This window comes from Mesocricetus auratus, unplaced genomic scaffold (assembly GCF_017639785.1).
Source record: "Mesocricetus auratus isolate SY011 unplaced genomic scaffold, BCM_Maur_2.0 Super-Scaffold_100022, whole genome shotgun sequence".
NCBI lineage: Eukaryota > Metazoa > Chordata > Mammalia > Rodentia > Cricetidae > Mesocricetus > Mesocricetus auratus.
In genome coordinates, this window is record NW_024429203.1 from 2,555,982 (window position 1) to 2,576,186 (window position 20,205).

The 20,205-nt window shown below is 40.8% G+C and overlaps 1 protein-coding gene across 4 annotated transcripts in view; it reads right to left on the reverse strand.

Annotated features, from left to right (window-relative positions):
- The window catches only part of LOC101839667 (zinc finger protein 39), a 32,394-nt gene that overhangs the window by 4,861 nt on the left and 7,328 nt on the right, over positions 1-20,205 (reverse strand). For all 4 annotated transcript variants that reach the window (XM_013119444.3, XM_040729716.1, XM_040729717.1 and 1 more), the window contains 4 exons: positions 19,463-19,555; positions 11,554-11,657; positions 6,127-6,253; positions 2,219-2,311 (listed from right to left, as the gene is read on the reverse strand). In XM_013119444.3, coding sequence (XP_012974898.1) covers positions 2,219-2,311; positions 6,127-6,253; positions 11,554-11,556 — 223 coding nt within the window. In that variant the 5' untranslated portion in view covers positions 11,557-11,657; positions 19,463-19,555. The remainder of the gene's footprint in view (positions 1-2,218; positions 2,312-6,126; positions 6,254-11,553; positions 11,658-19,462; positions 19,556-20,205) is intronic.

Here is a 20,205-nt window from a genome sequence, read left to right on the forward strand (position 1 = left end):
TTTTAGACTTTGTCTCATAGAATAATCTCAATTGGCAGTTTGTATTTTCAGGGCTTAAAACAACAAAGATTATACTTTCTGGAGTTCAGAGTTTCTGTTAAGAGATCAATTATGGGAACTGAGATGGCTCAATGGTTAACAGCACTGGCTGCTCTTCCAGAAGACCCGGGTTCAATTCTCAGTATCCATGTGTCAGTTCACAACTGTCTGTAACTCCAGTTCCCTGGGGTCTGACATCTTCACACCAATGCACATACAGTAAAGTTAAATAAATTATTTTTAAAAAATAGATCAACAATGATAGTAGGTTTATATACAAAAATAACTACCTGGGTGTGGTAACACATGTCTTTAATGCCAGTATTTTGGAGGCAGAAGCAGGAGGAACTCTGTGAGTTCAAGGCCAGCCTGATCTACATAATGTTCCAGACCAACCAGAGCTACACAGAGGGATCCTGTCTCAAAAACCAAAGAAAGCAAAACACACACACACACACACACACACACACACACACACACACACACACACACACACACCACCACCACCAACAACAACAAAACCCTGACTATACTTCCTGCTTATAGTTTTCAATACTCTGCCCACATTCCATCCTTTTGGCATCTTAACTATAGTGACCATTGAGGAAGTATTCTCAGCATCTATCACCTTGTAGTTATAAATGCCATATATGTGGACAGCTGTTTCTTGACCATGATTTGTACAATATTCTGCACTAATTTCATGGAATATGTTTTCTGTTGAGCTTACTCTCAGTTCACTGCTTAATATAAGATTCACAGGCTGGAGAGATCATAAAACTCCAGTCTAGTCCTGCTTATAATTGTTCTGCTTTTTTCTTTATCATGTAATTGTTGCAACTGCTCGATGTTTTCCTTCAAACAAATCCCTGGTATTCTTTCTTCCACACTGTCTACTTTCAAAAGTGTTTTTTTGTTTGTTTGTTTGTTTTTAATTTAGCTTCTTTCTTCCAAGACCTGATACTGTATCTTTTTCAGAACCATTTTTGCTGAACTTCTCAACTAAGAAGCCGAATTTTCCCTGCAAGAATTAAACTGACCTTGTACATGGGCATTCATGTGTATTTGTGTGTTTGAGCATGTATGCACATACATGGAGAGCTCAGTGGGTGAACCTCAGGTTGTTTATCTTGTTTGAAACAGTGTCTCTGCTCACCAGTTACGAGACTGGCTGGCCATGGAGCCCAGGGATCTGCCTGTCCCACCTCCGAAGCACCGAGTTAACAAGCATGGACCACTAAACCATGTTTTAATTTTTGTATTTGTGTACAGAAACTCAGGTCTGTAGCCTTTGAAGGCAAGCACTTTACTGACCAGATCTCTCTCTGTCTAGGCACTTTGTTCATTTGACTACTCCTAGGCTTTGGAATTACTTCTCTGGTGTTTAGTGGTTGCTCAGTGCTCTTTCTCCTTTTCTCTGTACACTATACTCTCACCTCTGACCTCACATTCACACGGCATGGAAAGAACTGCTCATGTGCCATTCAACGCTGCAACTTCTGATGTCCTCTTTTCTCCTTTTTCTTAAAAATCCCTCAGGTGACAAAACTACAGCCAAACAAAACTCTTGCTTGGCTACTAATTTTTAATCTTGTTGCCTCTCTAGTCTTAAATTAAATCCACATGTGTATTTTATGGCAAATTTGGAAAACAGTTATTGCAAAGAAAAACTGAAATAGACAAAAAATTCTTCAATATTTCGTCCCTCTAAAGCCCCATATTCCCTCTGCTCCTGATAAACATTCTGCTGCTTATCTCACCACAATACCTCACCCCTTTGCTGTACTCTTCTTACATTAAACCAAGTATTGTAAAAGGAGATGCACTTGTGTGTGATTAGGATCATGATAACTGCCAAGGCAATGCTAGTCAGAAGGCAGTGTTGACATAATGTCAATACACTCCTAACTTAAAGCATATGGTCATAAAGGGAGGGAAGAAACACAATGGAATACCCAGGTAAAGTAACTGAATTATTCCAAAGAGCCACCAGACAAAGAAGAGACATTCTTCAGCACCAAGACACTGATAGTTTAACACACAGAACTCTGGGGAAACTGGATAAAACAAGTGTCTGTCCTCAAGACTGGGCTTAGATGAAACTTGTTGAAAACAGTTCAACAGGAACAATGTCTGATGGTCTCCGTGTTACAGCCCTCTCCTTGTAGCATTCACTGACCTGACAGGTTCCAGACTGAGGCATCTGCTGTGCTCCAGGGCCCAAGTCCATGTTCTAGGTTGAAGATCAACTCAGGCTTAGTCATGCAGTGCCCTGGGAATGAGAAACAACATCAGACTGACAGCGTGGTCATCAGGACCACTGGTGGAAGACAGGCAGCAGCGGCAGCTTGGGGACTATGCAACAACGGATGATTTAGAAAGGCCTTCCTCCTTCCTCCTTCCCTTCTGCCTGCCTTCTTCCTCCTTTCCTTCCTTCCTTCCCTTCTTCCTCCTTTCCTTCCTTCCCTTCTTCCTTCCTTCCCTTCTTCCTTCCTTCCCTTCTGCCTTCCTTCTTCCTCCTTCCTTCTTCCTTCCATCCTTTCTGTCTTCCTTCCTTCCTTCCTTCCTTCCTTCCTTCCTTCCTTCCTTCCTTCCTTCCTTTGATGGACTGGAGATTAACCCTGTGACCTTGAACACAGTAGGAATGAACACTGTCAACTGAGATACATCCCTAGCTCTAAGTGAATTACGAATTTTTATTAAAGTGGATTTTCACTCATATTCTCCACTGATTGAAATGTTGTTCCCAAGTGGCATTTAAGTAATGATTTGAAGGAACCTCAAAGGGGAGATTGGATGGCAGCATAGTGAGTGCAGTCCTTGTTACACAAGTGTGAGGGACTTCGTTCACTCCTCAGCAGCCATGTAAAGTATACACACCTGTAAACCCAGTGTTGCAGAGGGTGGTCTGGGAATGGCTAGGTCCCAGCCGACCCAGGGGCAGTGAGAAGTACTGTCCCAGGTGAACAAGGCAGAGAGACCAGTAGATAGGAATGCCTCATATGCTTCCTTGGCTTCCATGGACAACTGCATACATGTATGATCACACTCCATATATTCATACATGTCTTTAATTCCAGCACTCGGGAGGCAGAGGCAGGTGGATCTTAGTGAGTCCAACCTGCCTAATCCACAGAGAGAGTTCCAGGACACCCAGGACTGTTAAACAGAGAAACCTGATCTTGAAACCACCCCCCCCAAAACAAAACAAAATAAAAAACACAGGAACAGAGGAAACTTCTAGTAAACAATGAAGAAGATGCAATGAAATTGGATAGACTGTCTGCTAGTTAGGATAAATTAAGCAAAGATAAAGTAGTCATTAAAAAAAGAAGCACCAAAAAGATTTATAAGGGAAAAGCTCAACTGATGTGAAAAAAAATTAAGAAGCAGGAAGATGTCACGGCTGAAGTGGCCCAGGAGAGAAACACTGACACAAAGACTGACTATTTACAATTAAACAAAGGCAGATTAAAGAGTGGGGCAGGGGAGATAGGGTCTAAAGAGATGGCTCAGAGTAAGAGCACAGGCTGCTCTTCCAGAAGATGTGGGTTCCATTTCTAGTCTCCACATGGTGGATCCCAACCATTTTAGCTCCAGATCCAACATGTCTAACCCCTCTTCTGGCCTCCAAGGGCACCAGGCGCACAAGTGCTGCACAGACATACAAGAAGGCAAACTACTCATACACATAAAATTTAAAAATATATATGGAAACACGGTCCTTTTAAGAAAACATGTATCTGCATTATTTTTTTGTGTTCCAGAAGAAAAGAGGATAGATATAATAACATGGACAGCCATATCCAAGGATTTGAACCAACAAACCATTGTGTATCACATTACATTCAACTGACAAAACTCTGAGACAAAGAAAATTCTAAAAACACAAAGAAGGAAGTCTGAACACCTATTATAGGAATGGCCAAGTTTTCACCGGTCATTTTACAAACTAGCCATTACAATGACTTCAAATCCAGACGTGGACACATCCAAATGATAGATTCAATATCCCCAGCAACTAAAAATGTAAATAATCTCCACAGAATAGAAAATGGAGCAGACAAGGACATAGCTATTACAAAATATGATCATGTGTGACTCAGACCAGAAACACAGCACGAAACATACTGTACCCACAGTTAAGAATAAGACAAAGCAAAACCCATGCAGACTTGGTACTCCAGAGACCAGGCTGGGAGGTGCCAGTCACTGGTCAGCTAAGCAGTTAGCAAGTAAAGCTCACGAGAAGGAAGCAAGCTCACTGAACACACTTCGCATGGTACTGAGATGCCATCTGTCTCTGCTCCTACTGAAAGGAGCTGAGAAGCTTTGCTCTGCACTGTGTTCCCTGCAAGAGGCTCTTCCTCAACAGAGGATCTATGTGAAAAGACCAAAGAAACCTCTGTCCTCCCGGAACTAAAGCACACCTTTCCCCCCCTGAGACTTCCCCTCCCAAATCGCATCAGAAGGCTGGGGAGCTGACAAGCACATGCAGTCACCAGATTCTCAACAAAGGCTTTAGAACTCACATTCAGAAAGAAGTTCCCATGAATACTTACTTTGTGAAACCCGGATAATTTACATGCTATGAGAGGGGACCGGACTCCTTTTATGCCATATATAGAAATCAACTAAAAATGGATCATAGAATTCTAAAACTCAGGACAAAGATGAGGATACTCTCTTAATTTATGAGATTACATCAGACTAAATGTCATGACTAGTGCACGCCTAGAATGAGAAAATACTAGCAATTTACTTACTCAGCAAGTGATTGATTAATTTCCAGATTATATAAGGATCTCATTCACTCAACACAGAAAAGAAGATCTCATTAAATCTAGGCAAACAGACTACACTGATATTTCCCTAGCATGAACATACAAATATGTTCACAAGTAAAAGAGATTTTTCCCAAAATGACTTACCACATATAGAATGTTATTTTTAAGATCTCAAATAAAAACTGCTAAGAAACTTACACAAACAGGTAGAAGCAATATATATTAGAGCAACCACTTGAAAATACAGTATGATGGTTTTTAAACTGGACCCAGAATGACATCAACACTGTCCCACTGTTGGTTGTATACAGTCAAAGGAAGTGACACTGGTGTTCCCAGGGAAACATAAGTGTTCTTCAACAAAGCAACATAAGCAGAGAAACATGGCGCATACAAACTTACAATAATAACATTGTGTAGTAGTGACAGGCATACGGGCCATTGTTATTCTGTAGTATGGCTAGTATTCTGGGCTTGAAGTGATTGGCACCATCTTCCAACACAGGATGGTTTTGGCACAAAGTCATGGCAATGGAATGAAGAAAATGATGCAGCAGATCTCTGGGGCTCTGGATGGTAACAGGACTGGTAACATTCCCTTACAAGACTATTATGAGATTCCAACCTGGGCACACTTTTGTCCAATTGTAGGTGGGTAAAACTGTAAGTAAAAACTAACTAGGGTTGGGTTTTTTTCTTTCTTTTTTTTTTTTTTTGCTTTTGATTTTTGCACATCTGAGAATCACAATTACTAACTATATAAGCCCAATAAACTCATATAGTCACAAAGCATTGATGAAATCTTTCTTTGGGCAATAAAACTCCATCCATATTTGGAGCAAACACACTTTCCCTATGTCTCTCCAGGAGAGTTACAATATGAAGATAAATATGTCAGTCACAAAATGAGGTCTTGTATGTTCTCATACTTGCAAACTAAAGGTGGCCTCCAACAGGGAGTAAAGCAACAGCTGCCACTGTGAGGGAAAGAAACGGGAATGGAGATGGAAAAAGAAGGCAAGCATTAATGGGTATCTCAGGAAGGGAGGGACAACATAAGCTCTGCAATGCTATCGTACACAGATAGATGACACCAGCTGAGTACTCCAAAATAACATCAGAGAGATTTTGAGTGATCCCCATACAAACAAGTGATGCCAGGGCTGATACACTATCAGTTAACATCAACTACAAAGTTACCCTGTTCTTCATAAATGCATATCATCGCCATGTCAATTTAAATGTACATTATCAAGCTAGTACAATTGGTACCTCTGAGAATTACAGGAGTCCGACTCACCCAAGGACACCAGGCTGCTGTAGGTCTCCAGCATCACGTCCCTGTAGAGGGCTCTCTGGGCAGCATCCAGGTTCTGCCACTCCTCCCAGGTGAAGTCCACGGCTATGTCCTCAAATGACACCAACACCTGGAATGACAAATTTGTCTTCAAGTTGTCCTCAGCCTTAGGAACAGCAAGTGGGAATTCACTGTTTTATGTGTATCTATGTCTTATCAGTGTCTTATAAAAAGCGTAGCATGTTTTGAATTCTGTATTATGATAGAAGGAAAAATCAACACAAAAGTCTTATCTATGTATTAATCCTGTAATTCAAAAACTGATTAGAAACTTTTCCAATGAATTACAACAGAAACAAAAATCCATAGAGGAATACATGTATATACATGCTTTGTATTATTATGAGCAAAAGACAGACATATATACAGCTAACCATATAAAAATGACATCAAATATACAAAGAACAAACAAAGCAATGAAGAGGAAATGTCGGGGCTGGTAGCACGCCACTGAGGTATAGGGCATGCAGAGAGGGCCAGGGTCATGGGTTCGATTCTGAGAGCCTGGTGCAGCAGAGGCACTAATCTTAAACTGTGGAATCCTCATGGAATCATGTAAATCGGCATAGAGGTTGTGAAAAATTTGTTGATACTAAAAGTTTCCTGATTATGTGATAACCAAAAATGAATTCCAAATCCAAGTGTGTGAATCCAAGGTGTCTGTGCCAACGGTCACTCAGGTTGCATCAGGTGACTTGGATGCGGCTGTTGTGAAAGCTCTCATTTCCTTCCCGCCATGATGACACTGCACCACACAACTCCAGGAAACATGACCCAAAATGCCTTGGCTCACGTGTATGTTTTAAACTACCGAGTATTTAGTGTAAATACATTTTCCACTCTCACAGAGACATGATGACTCAGTTATAGAAAAAAAAATTAACATTTCCCATACTCTTCATTTAAGCATCAAAGTAGTATTGTATTGTCAGAAGCACAGCCTTCCATGTCTCAGTATTTACCTTTCATCTTTAATTAGAAGTATATGTATACTAAAGAATTGTTTTAAAATAACTTCAAGCCATTTGTATACCTATATATCTAGGGTCATATAAAAATATCTCAGATGAAAAGTCGTCATGCATGAAAAATGTTTTAAAAGCCCTAAATAGTAGAAACATGATTTCATGGACATAAACTACATGTATGTATGTATGTATGTATGTATGTATGTATGTATGTATGTATGTATCTATCTATCTATCTATCTATCTATCTATCTATCTCAGGCCCTTCTGAAAAGTACACATGGACTGTCAGACTTCTATATTCGTTATAATTTAGAGAACAACCATATAAACGAGTTTGGCATCACCAGGCACACAATTCCACATCACTAACATAGCCCTGAAGAGAGAAAGTCCAGTTACCTAAACTCTGTCATTCCATCACATGAGCACACATAAAACATGGGAGTTCTCTGCACACAATATTTGTTTCCCCTGGCTTCATCCCAAGGGATCAGGGCAGAAGAGGGCAAAAGTCACAGAATTTTTCCCTGGAAGGAAACTTCCAGCAAGGTTTGTTTACTGCTGTTGCTAACAATCAAGCCTTTATCCAACTTTCCCCAAGGAATGGACAGGCATAATGGACAGAGACCTCTAGTAGCTGGGAGCATCTCAGCCCTTCCTCAGCCTTGTCACCCTCCTTATGTTATCTAGTTCCTCTGAGTACCTCGGCTTTAGGGGATACAGGCTAAACTCCCAAGCTCTGGAGGAAAGGAACCTGGGCATGTATCTCCCTGGATCAGAGAAACTAATTATTTCAGAGGATCATGTGACCACTTCCATGGCCTCAAACCCCTAGCAGTATCACAGAAAAGGGGACAGCAACACAGACCACTGAGATTTCTTTTGTGGCTCAGCTGTGTGGGTCTTGAACATGAGTGTGGCAGGTGACATGGTGGTGTTGCAACGCCAAAGCGTTGGGCATGACTGCAACGTTTGAAGGGGGAAATTCAATCAACAGGCACTACTGTAGGGCCATGGAGGCCACTGGCTTTTGTTTGTTTGTTTGTTTTTCGAGACAGGGTTTCTATGTGGCTTTGGAGCTGTCCTGGAAGTAGCTCTTGTAGACCAGGCTGGCCTCGAACTCACAGAGATCCGCCTGCCTCTGCCTCCCAAGTGCTGGGATTAAAGGCGTGCGCCACCAATGCCCAGTGAGGCTACTGGTTTTTAAGTTGATTTTGTTTCTTGCAATTTTGCTGAAAGTGTTGACACTATAGATACTGTCTGGTAGAATTTTTGGCACCTCTTATGCATTGTCTCACATCATTTGCAAATAAGGACGATTTAACTACTTTTATTATTTATATCTCTTTAATTTCTCTCATTGTTCTAGAAATCCATTTAGAATGAAATTGACCATAGATTTGTCATATATAGCTTTTATGTTGAGATATGTTTCCGCTAGTCCTATTCTTTTATCTTGAAAGCATGTTGGATATTGTCAAAGACCTTTCTGCATCTACTGAGATAGATGATCATTTTGTTTTCGTACTTTTATATGCTTTTGGAAGTCCGCTTATATACTTACTAAATTAATTAACTTATGTATGCTGAAGCATCCCTAGGATTGCTGGAATAAAGCCAACTTAATCATGGTGGATGATCTTTTTAATATATGCCTGTCTTCAGTTTGCAAGTATTTTATTAAGGAGTTTTTCATCATGCTCATCAGGGATAATGGTCTGTAGGTTTCTCTTTTGTGTTTATTTGCCTGGTTTTGGTATCAGATTAATGCTGGCTTTTTGGAAGAAGTACGGAAGCATTCCTTTTGCTTTTACTTTTTAAAAAAAGAGATGTAAGAATGTTGGTTGTAGATCTTTAAAAGTCTAATTGAATTCTGCTATTAATATTTCTTAGTTACTTCTGTGCAGAAGTAACAGAACACTATGGCTAAGGAAATATGTAGAGTTTAGTTTCGCTCAATTCCAGGGAGTTACGGGTCATAATGGCAAGGACACCACGACAGCAAGCAGAAAGCATGCCAGCAGAAGCAGGAAGATGAGAACTCACATCTTCAAGCAAAGAGAGGGAACTAGAATTAGATGGTGGTATATTTTCTCTAGCAGGGCTACTCCACCTCCACTTGCACAGAGAGCACTGCCAACTGGAGACCACATGCTCAAATGCCCAAGACTGTAGTGGATATTTCTCATCCAAACACCACACAATCCATCTGGACCCAGGAACTTTTTTTTTCTTTTGGTTTTTTGAGACAGGGTTTCTCTGTGTTGTTTGGAGGCTGTCCTAGAACTCACTCTGTAGACCAGGCTGGCCTTGAACTCACAGAGATCCACCTACCTCTGCCTCCGGAGTGTTGGGAGTAAAAGCGTGTGCCACCAACGCCCGGCTCCCAGGAACTTTTTAGTCTGATGGCTCTTTAATATCCTTTTGATTTCCATAGTTTTACGGGTCTGTTTAGGTTCTTTGATCTTTTCTCAGTTTAACTTTGGTGGTTTAGATGAATCTAGGAACTCATCCATTCCTTTAGGTTTTCTACCCTAATGGAGTACAAGTTTCTAAAGTACTTCCTTACAACATTCTGAATTTCTTTGGTGTCTGTTTTAATGTTGTCCCATTCATTTCTGATTCTGTTCATTTGGGTCCCGTTTTGTTTGGTTAATTGGGCCAAAGGTCTGTCAGTCTCATTTATTTTCTCAGAGAATCAGCTCTTAGATTTGCCTGTCTTTGTATTGTTTTCATTGTTTCTACTTCATTAATTTCTGCTCTGATTTTATAATTTTCCCCCATCTATTAGATTTGGCTTGTTACTCTTTTTTTCAGAATTCTTATAGTGTACAATTTAATAATTTATCTGTGTTAATTCTTTCTGCTGTATTTATTTTTCTTTTACTAGACATTTATTGAATCCAGGTCTGGAGACAAGATGAGCCTAGGAAACAAGTTGTGTTTTCTGTGGAGCATGAGACCTGGAGAGGTGGCCCAGGCCATGGCCCCTGGAGCACAGAGGGTCATGAGTGAGTCCCAGATGTCAGACACCAAACAGTTTACACTGCTGGACCTTGGTTTTGCTGTGACCTGATTGTGACTGTGCCCTGGTTCTTCCTTCTTTTAATTTATTTTCTCTTTTTCAAAAGCCTACAGAGACTTTGCATATTTTATAAAGGCTTTGGATATTTTAAAAAAGACTGAACATATAAAGTGTTTAAATTGGTAAAGACTGTGGGACTTTAAAAGTCAGAATGGGCAGAGCATGGCAGCACATATCTTTAATCCTAGCATCCGGAAAACAGAGGTGGACAGATCTCAAGTTCAAGGCCAGAGGTCTACAAAGTGAGTAGACAGCCAGTGTGACACAGAGAAACCCTGTGTCGGGGGGAAAAAGTCAGAATGTTTTATATTGTCATATTAAAATAACATCTCAGAGACAAGAAAGGAAAGGTTATGGTTATATGTCAGGTTGACAAGGGGTCAGTTGCCCTGACTAGTTTTATGTCAACTGGTGCAAGCTAGAATCATTTTTGAAGAGGAACCACAATTAAGAAAATGCTGCCACCAGATTTGTCTGTGAACAAGACTGTGGTACATTTTGTGTATGTTCTTGAGGGCCCAGATCACTGTAGGTGGTGACACCCCTGGCCTGGTGGTCCTGAGTGTTATACGAAGGCAGGTTGAGCAAGCCAGTGAGCACAATTCCTCCATGCCTCTGCTTCAGTTCCTGCCCTGACTGCCCTTCTGATGGACTGTGATCAGGCCGTGCGCTCTTTCTTCTCCAGGTAGCTTTTGGTCATGGTGCTTCATCACCGCAGTAGACACCTAACGAAGACACACCAGGCAAGGCTGGCGTACAGGCTGTGTGAGGATTGGGGATGGCAAAGGCAGGAGAGGTTCCAGGATTCACCAGGCTGGGATGGTGCACAAATCTGTGCTCTGGACTAGGCCTGAAGCAGAATTCATGTTCCCAAGCCATGGTCAATCTCCTGGCATCTTCTCTGTGAAGTTACATTTGTTTTTCATGGATAAGAAAAAGCACAAAAACCAATTTACATAGTTTTCTACCTAAGTTTTAAAATATTTTTATTCTTTGGAAATCTTTGAGATGTACACAATGTATCTTAACTATCTATCCCCAGCCTACCCCTTCCACTCCCCTTGAACATTCCATCTCAACTTCATGTCCTTCTTTTTCTTAAGTAACCCACTGACTCCCAATGCACATGGGGGGGGGGACATCCACTGGAGGATGGGGTGACCTACCAGGGCCCCATCCCTAAGAAAACTGATTTTCCAAAGTTTGTTTATTCATTAAACCATGATGTAAATTACATACTTAGTGTAACGTAACTAAGAAAGTCACAGAATGTTCAGGTGTGTGATCCTTGCTAGGGATGTGCCACAGACTCACCATTTCCGGGTTCCAGGACACCCAGCGTCCTCACACAGTTCTCAAGGGAGCAGCATGTCACCAGGAAACAGAAGTGGCATTAGAGCCCCTTGATCAAGATGAACCTGATGACAGATCACATGATGGTTTGTTCAGACAGTGACTGCCAGTCCTACAGTCCTTACACCTGACTGGACATTCCTCATCTTTGTGCTGGATGTAGTTTTGGTCCTCACTCCCTCAGACTCTGAGTAACAGCAGATGACATAATCCCATGGGGGAATGAAGCAGGAAAGACAATTCCTGTCAGCAGGTATTCTAAGGCAGAATTCCCAGCTCAGGGCTGCCTGTGGCTATCATTGTGGCCCAGTTAGAGGCTGGCCTCAAATGACTGCTCCTACCATTGCCACCTTAGGAATGACTCAGGAACAAGCCCTGACATGACTCTCATTACCCTACTGACACTGGCCTCTCAGAAGACTCATCCTCAAACAGATACAGAAAACAGAACTCACTTATTGTAGATTTTACCAATACCTCTCCAAAGAGGATGCAGCCATAAGTAATTCATTTTGTGTCTTTTTACCTCCAACCCACTTTCTTGCATCTCCTACTGCCCAACACACTGAGACCTTCTCCCTACTCTCAAACACTTTTATCCTTCTCCTGCTGCAGAATACACTTTCAGTCATCTCCTACTGTCAAACACCCTTCCATCCATCCCCTACTCCAACATCTTCCATCATCCCCTACTCTAACCCTTCCATCCATCCCTTACTCTCCAACATCTTTCATCTATCCCCTACTCTTCAACATCTTCCATCCATCCCCTACTCTAACACTCTCCATCCATCCCCTACTCTAACATCTTCCATCCATCCCCTACTCTAACATCTTCCATCCATCCCCTACTCTAACACCCTTCCATCCATCCCCTACTCTAACATCTTCCATCCATCCCCTACTCTAACACTCTTCCATCCATCCCCTACTCTAACATCTTCCATCCATCCCCTACTCTAACATCTTCCATCCATCCCCTACTCTAACACTCTTCCATCCATCTCCTATTGTTCAAAGCACTTCTACTGTAGAACACACTTTAACCCTTCTCCTACTTTCCTATACACTTGCACCAATTCCTATTATCCAACACATTTTCTCCATCTCCTACCGTCCAACACAGTTTCACCATACCTCCTAGTCTCCAGCACAGTTTCACCCTACCTCCTGCTTTCCCTTTTATCTTGTACACTATGCCCATGCTCAAGGCTTTACTCTTGCTCCTGGATTTGGAACTTGGGGGAGTTTTTCTGCTAAGAAGAAAAAGATGAAGAAAATTGAAGAGGTACAGAGTACAGACGACAGAAACTGCCTGTAGTAGCATTTCTTGCTTGTTTTCTCTTATGTAAAAGGTGCAAGCTGCTGCTCAGTTCTCATGCTAGTCAGACTCTGCCCCATTCCAATTAAGCTGCTCTGTTTTGACACCATGTAACGTGGTTGGGAGATGTCCAATTACTGTAGAGTGAGTGCACAGAAGTTGCATTTTTACTGGTTTGGAAATAAGACTAATACTGTCATTGTAGAAGGTATTTGGTAATGCTCCTTCCATTTCTTTTCTTTCTTTGGTTAAAAAACAAATTTAAGAAAGACTGGTTGTGGATCTTCCTTGGAATTGTCGTAGAATTCTGCTGTGAACCCATTTGGGCCTGGGCTTCTTTTGCAGAAGGCTATTCATCACTATTTCCAGTTCCTCAGTTATGTACCAGTTTACGCTGTGGTCTGTTTCAGAGAAGCTTCCATGAGCTGCTGGGTGTCTATTCTTTGGTGCTTGAGTGGAACATTCTTTAGGCATGTTAGTTCATATGACGTATGCTTTCATTTAATTCTGATGTTTCTGTTTATTTTCTGCGCAGATGTTGTCTACTGGAGAAAGTGGTGTTCTGAATGGAGTTAATCTGCAGGGAGCCTTGCTCCTAGTGGATCTGATGACCTGGGACAGATATGTGAAGTCGGCGAAAGGAAGAAAATCCTGACCACCAGCTTCACACAAGTGGCCCCGGATAGACCGAGCCAAGTTTATCTATACCATTCCAATATTCTACATGGACAGTTTTTTTTAAAGATTTTATTTATTTATTACATATACACCAGATTGAATTGTAGATGGTTGTCAGCCACCATGTGGTTGCTGGGAATTGAACTCAAGACCTCTGGAAGAGCAGTCAGTGCTCTTAACCTCTGAGCCATCTCTCCAGCCCCCTACATGGACAGTTTTACAATCATATTTGCTTCCTTAATTTTCCAATAATAATTACAATAATTGCCAGTTCTCTCCCTTACCTCATTGTTCTTCCATCCCCCAATTTTCCGACCAGTAACCATTGTCTACTTTATTCATAAGCTCTGATGTTAAAAACATAAGCAGTATTGCAAGCAAAACAAAGGAAGTTTTCTAACTAGGCACACCTACAGATAGAACAGTGTGCCCAGTTGGCAGCATTTGTGGTTACAGCATAATGCAAAGTGGAAGAGTTTTTGCTTTAATGGTTAATGTTTATCTCTGGTCAAATCTAAGTTCTCATAATCAACTTAACAGCCAAAGCTGAACTGATTCTTTCTTCATTCTATACTACTCTATCTCCCATGGGAGATACCAAGTTTTCTCCCATCATCCTGTAAACTGCATAACTTAAAAGCTGACTCTTAGTCATCAGCACTGCTTTTCTCTTGTTCTCATGTCCCTTTCCTGTCAGCTTCCTACAGTGTTGTCTCCTACAGTATTGGCACAGTTACAGAAATGAAGGCATTGTGGGTTTCTGTGCGTCTGCTTCATTCCCTGTTCTTAGACTGTTCCCACTAACTCTTGCTACCATCTTTTCATCTGCATTACTTTTAGACTCTTGTGGTTAGAATCATTCTCTCCAGGACAATGATTCAAATTTGTAATATTGTCATGAACTTCTGTGACTCTTGTGTTGGAAAGGCAGCATCCTGTTCGTATATTTTTGGTTGTGAGCCTAGCCTTTAATGGCTGAGCCATCTCTCTAGCCTGGCAGCATCCAGTTATTGAGAAGCCTGATTTCATGGTCACACCTGAAACATCAAAGGCTTTAGAAGCTGAATCAGATCCAGTATATTTTTTTAAACAACGTTCCCTCTGGCTTACACAGAGGAGAGTCATCAGGGAAAATTTTCCTAATACTATAGCCATTTCATGCATGGCTCTAAAGTGGAACTAGAGGCAGTCAGCAATATGATTTGTGAAAGGAAAGCAAGGAGAGCAGGCAGCACATATGCTCCTGAGGTCATGCCCATAAGTATACAGAAAACTATCCATTGGTCTTGCCAAGAATGGGTTAAATTCTCCCAGGTCTTGTCAAAAGGAGAACTTGTTTGTGCTATTCTCAGGCCTTGTCGACTGAAGAAGTCACAAGGCTCCCAGCATTAATCTTTGTCTTTAAGGTCAGTGGTATGCTGTTTATGACACTGCGCGTGCCAGTGTTCAGTGCATATCTGTTCAAGATTTTAATGTCACCTTGGTTAATTATTCCAGTGATTAACATAAAGAGTACTTTATAGCTCCTGGTTTGTTTTAGATTGAAGCCTATTTGCCAGATGTCACAAGAGCAACATCTGCTTGCTTCTTGATCACATTTGCTTAGAAACTTTTACCAATACTATTTTTGGAGGTAAGACAAGTTTGTTTTAGACATCAGATAGTTTGTTTCTTAACCCATTCAACTAACCTGTGTTAGTTAACAATATTTAATGTTATTATTCTAAGGTAGGTTGATTGCTGTCATTTTGCTGTGTTTTTATACTTTTTTATTTCTGTTTGTGTTCTCAGTCCCATTTTTGTGATTCAGTAATTATAGCTTCATTTGTTTTCTTTCTATGATCTCTGGCTATGCTTATTCCTCTCATCAGTGCAAAGCCTTGCTTCCAATATTCTCCGTAGGGGCATGTTTTGTGGGCATCAATTCTGTTGGCCTGCTTATATCATGGAGTTTGTTTCCCCCTTTCAAATATGGTACATGGTTTTGCTGCATACAGTAGTCTAGGTTGGTGCTTACAGTCTTTGAGAACTTGAAGTGCACTATTCCAGGATTTTCTTTCTGGCTTTTAAATCGTCCCATTTAGAAACCACCTCCTATTCTGATAGATCTTTCTTTATCCATGACTTGTCATTTTTCTCTTGCTGCTTTCAGTACCCTCTCTTTGTGCTGTATGTTTAACGTCTGAACTGTAAAATAAGATGCCATAGGCAGCTTCTTTTCTAGTCTTGTCTATTTGATGGTCTGTGTGCTTCTTGTATCTGTATGAGTGTGTCTTTCCTTAATTTGGTCAAGTGTTTTTGCATAATCCTGTTGAAGAACTGGTCTATGCCACTGACCTGGGATTCATCTCTTTCATCTATGCCTATAATTTGAAGATATGGTATTTTCATGGTATCTGACAATTCTTGCATGTCCCTTTTACATTTTAATTTTTTTTCATACTCTTGGCTTGAGTGGTATCTTAGGGTTATTATTGCTGTGATATAACATTTAATTTGGGCTTGCTTACAGTTTCAGTTTCAGATGTTTGGTCCATTCTCATCATGTTTGGGAGCATGGTGGCATGCAGACAGACATAACAGCTGAGAGTTCTACATATGGATTTGCAGGCAGCAGGAACAAAGAGACACTGGGCCTGGCTTGAGTTGAATGCCTTCCTGAATTCTGTCTTCATGTGGTTTCTAACCAGTATGAGTTCTCTGAAGTAGTACAGTGAGCTGTGACATTGGCTTCTCTGATGTCAAATGAGTTGTGACTTGCTAAAGAAAGCTTTTCTGCATTATTTACATTCATAGGGTGTTTGCGTGTGTTCTCTGATGTACAGTGAATTTTGACTGAGCAGAAAGAATGTTTTCCTTACAGTCAGGGCGTTTCCCTCCTGTAGTATTCTCTGATGTAGGGTGAAGCTTGTCTCCTGGAAGAATATTTTCCCATATTTTTTGTATCCATAGGGTTTTGACCTGACAGAGAAATATTTACTGCATTCTTCATATCCAGGAGGGTTCTCACCTTCTGAATTACTTATGATTTCTGACTTACTGTAGAAGAAAGCTGCCCTACATTCTTTACAGCCATAGGGCTTCTCAACTGTGTGGAGGCTACAATGTAGATCCATGACTTATGGGAGAAGGCCTTCACATTCTTCACATTCATAAGGCTTCTCACATGCATGAATTCCTTGATGTCAAATGACGTCTGACTTGCTAAGAAAGAGACATTCATATGGCTTATGACCTGTCTGACTCCTCTGATGTACAGGGCTGTGACTTGCAAGAGAAAGCTTTCTTGCATTCCTCATATGAATTTCTCACTTGCTTCTAACTACATGAATTTCCTGATACATAGGGAATTGTGACTTGAAGTTAGCAGTTTTCTTGCCTTCTTTACATTCACAAGATTTCTTCCGGTATATGTTCTCTGATGAAAAGTGAGGGCTGACTTCAGATTGAATACTTTCCTAACACTCTGGAAACTCATAGGCTTCTCCCCGTTCTAAGATTTCCGATGTTGAGTGGGGGCTGACTTACAATAGAAAGCTTTCCTATATTTTATATGTATGTAAGGTTCTTAAAATGTGCCTTTAATGCCATCACTTGAGAGGCAGATGCAGGTGGATTCCTCCAGAGCTGTGACATCTAGTTGGACATTTTCGCACATGCTTTATATATTCATAGGATTTTTCGCCCTTAGAGGATTTTCTGTCGAACTTTTAGTTCTCAATCAAGACATAAAAAAATATTTATATTCCTTATACTCACAGGGCCTTTTCCTAGCATATATATCCTAAAGTTTTCTGAAGTACAACTACTTAGTAAAAGATTTCTCAGAATAAGTATATTTACATTTTTCTTTCATGTGTGTACTTGCCATTTTCTCAGTTCCATCTTAGAACATTACCACACATTAAATTTAATGAGTTCTTCCTTACAGTTTTCATGTTTGGGGCATTACATGCTACCTTTAAAAGGACTTCTAACATTGATTGAATCTACTAGAGGCATCATGAATATGAAATTGCTCGATGTGTCAGTAAGATTGCACTGATTTTGATGGATATCCCTCATCAAATATATTGCATATAATACCATGAATCTTGGATCTTGTTATGGAAACTAACATGGTCAGGACATCAGAGGGCTCCCTCAGTTATAAAAGTGTAGATTTAGTGACACTTCTTTGAAAAGCCAACACACATGTTCTCAGCTGCCTTGTTTTCTTCCCAAGTCCCTTCGTCCTCACCCTCATGCTTACAATCTACATTTTACTCCAACTTTGTTTAAGAAGAAAGCTGGCCTTCTCCAGCCTGCAGCTCGCTGGGCTCACTCGGAGAAGCCCTGCATTCCTGAAGAGCTTCCATTCTTCGTGTTCAGATCTGAAATGTGGTTTGAAGGCTCACAGTCAATGTTCTACCTAAGTCACCAGTCTTCATCTGATGTACTACATTTTTATTCCTATTTGCCACAAGTCTTTCTCTTGATTTTTCAAGCTGGTCTCAACACTTACATTGACTGTATGAACACAGAAAGTGATATTACAAATACAACCACCCAAGAATCAAGTGTGATGTGCTGAATTTGGAAAACAGTTAAGTACAATTTAAACTAAAATAAATAAACAACCCCTTAACACAGAGTTCAATTTATACTCTTCTTAAAATGAAACCTCATACTTACTTTTTTTCTCTCTTCCTAGCAAATATTCTCTGAGCTCTATGTCACTATAACCCTCATATCTTTGATTCACTTTTCTTTTAATGAATTTAAGATGACTCTAAGAGTTGTCTGTGGGCACTTGGGAGGCAGAGGCAGGTGCATCTTTATGAGTTCAAGATCAGCCTGGTCTACAAAGTGAGTGCCAGGACTACACAGAGAAAAAAACAGAAGAGCTGTCTATGTGATTACTATTGGTATTAGCACCACAGTTACAAAGAATAACTAGGGATCAAAATCAAGTGTTGGAGCCAGGCGGTGGTGGCGCACGCCTTTAATCCCAGCACTCGGGAGGCAGAGGCAGGTGGATCTCTGTGTGTTCGAGACCAAGCCTGGTCTACCGAGTGAGTTCCAGGACAGGCTCCAAAACAATACAGAGAAACCCTGTCTCGAAAAACCAAAAAAAAAAAAAAAAAAAAAAAAAAATCAAGTGTTGGAAGAACATGTTAGCAACTGCTTAAATTAAAAAGGGTGATGCCGGGCGTTGGTGGCGCACGCCTTTAATCCCAGCACTCGGGAGGCAGAGGCAGGCGGATTTCTGTGAGTTCAAGGCCAGCCTGGTCTACAGAGCGAGTTCCAGGACAGCCTCCAAAGCCACAGAGAAACCCTGTCTCGAAAAACCAAAAAAAAAAAAAAAAAAAAAAAAAAAAGGGTGAGAATTCAGATAGAGAGACTAATGAATAAAAACATCTCAGCCAGTGGTTCTCAACTTCCCTAGTGCTGTGGCCCTTTAATACAGTTCCCCATGTTGTGGTGACCCCCAACCATAAAATTATTTTCGTTGCTGCTTCACAACTGTAATTTTCTACTGTTATGAATAATAATGTAAATGTCTGTGTTTTCCAATAGTCTTAGGTGACCCTTATGAAAAAGGGTCATTCAACCCCCAGAGGGGTCACAACCACTGGATCTAAGTAATATATAGGATTGAAATTTTAACAAACCCAAGGAAAAAAATACTTCAATAGCAGAAACTGGGGAATGTGTAAGCATGGAGAACCTTTTCAGAAACTGCAGAAAACACATGTCTGAATCACAGGACTAGCTGTCTACAGGGATAGTTTGTCTAAGGGATAGTTTGGGTATAAAACAGCTCAACACAACCAATATACGATGCACTCTCTTCCTGTTGATCCCCTTGTGCCATACGAATTGACTGACCTGGGAGGCATCGAACTGAGGCATCTGCTGTGGTTCATGGCCCGAATCTAAGCTCCCACTTAAAGATGAACTCTGGTTTGGTCATGCAGAGTCCTGCAAATGGGGAAAAACGCATCAGTTTTGCAATGTGCTAAGTGAGGTCCACAGATGAGATGGCGGGGCTCCATTCCAAAGCCTGCACTCTGAGAAGTGACTCAGACACTTACACAAGACAGAATTTACTCTCACATTGTTCACCGACTGGACTGTTACCTTCATGTGGAATTAACCTGCATGATAAATAACCCAAAGTATTGATTTGGAGAATATTTAAGATTTGGAGGAGATAACAAAAGAGAAAATACAACCAAATTGGAGAGAAAACTCCATTAGGGCACATGGAACTCAGAGAAAAAGATAATTATAAAGAACCGGTCAGAAACTTTGCATGGAAAGAGCTCAATTTAAAAAAAAATGGAAAGACAAAGCCAGGCATGGTGACAGAAGTCATTAACCCCAGGACCTGAGAAGAAAAGGCTGGAGATCTCTGTGAGTTCAAGGCCAGCCTGGACTATATAGCAAGTTCTAGGCCAACCAGGACTACATAGTGAGATCCATCTGAAAAGAAAGAAATGTAAAAAAGGAAAAACAGCTTTCCAAAGCAACACAAACAAAGAAGAAAAAGCAAAGAGTCCACAGCTGAAGTGACAAGACAAGGAAAAATTCCAAAGCACAATGACCTTATTTTTAAATAACTCAGACAG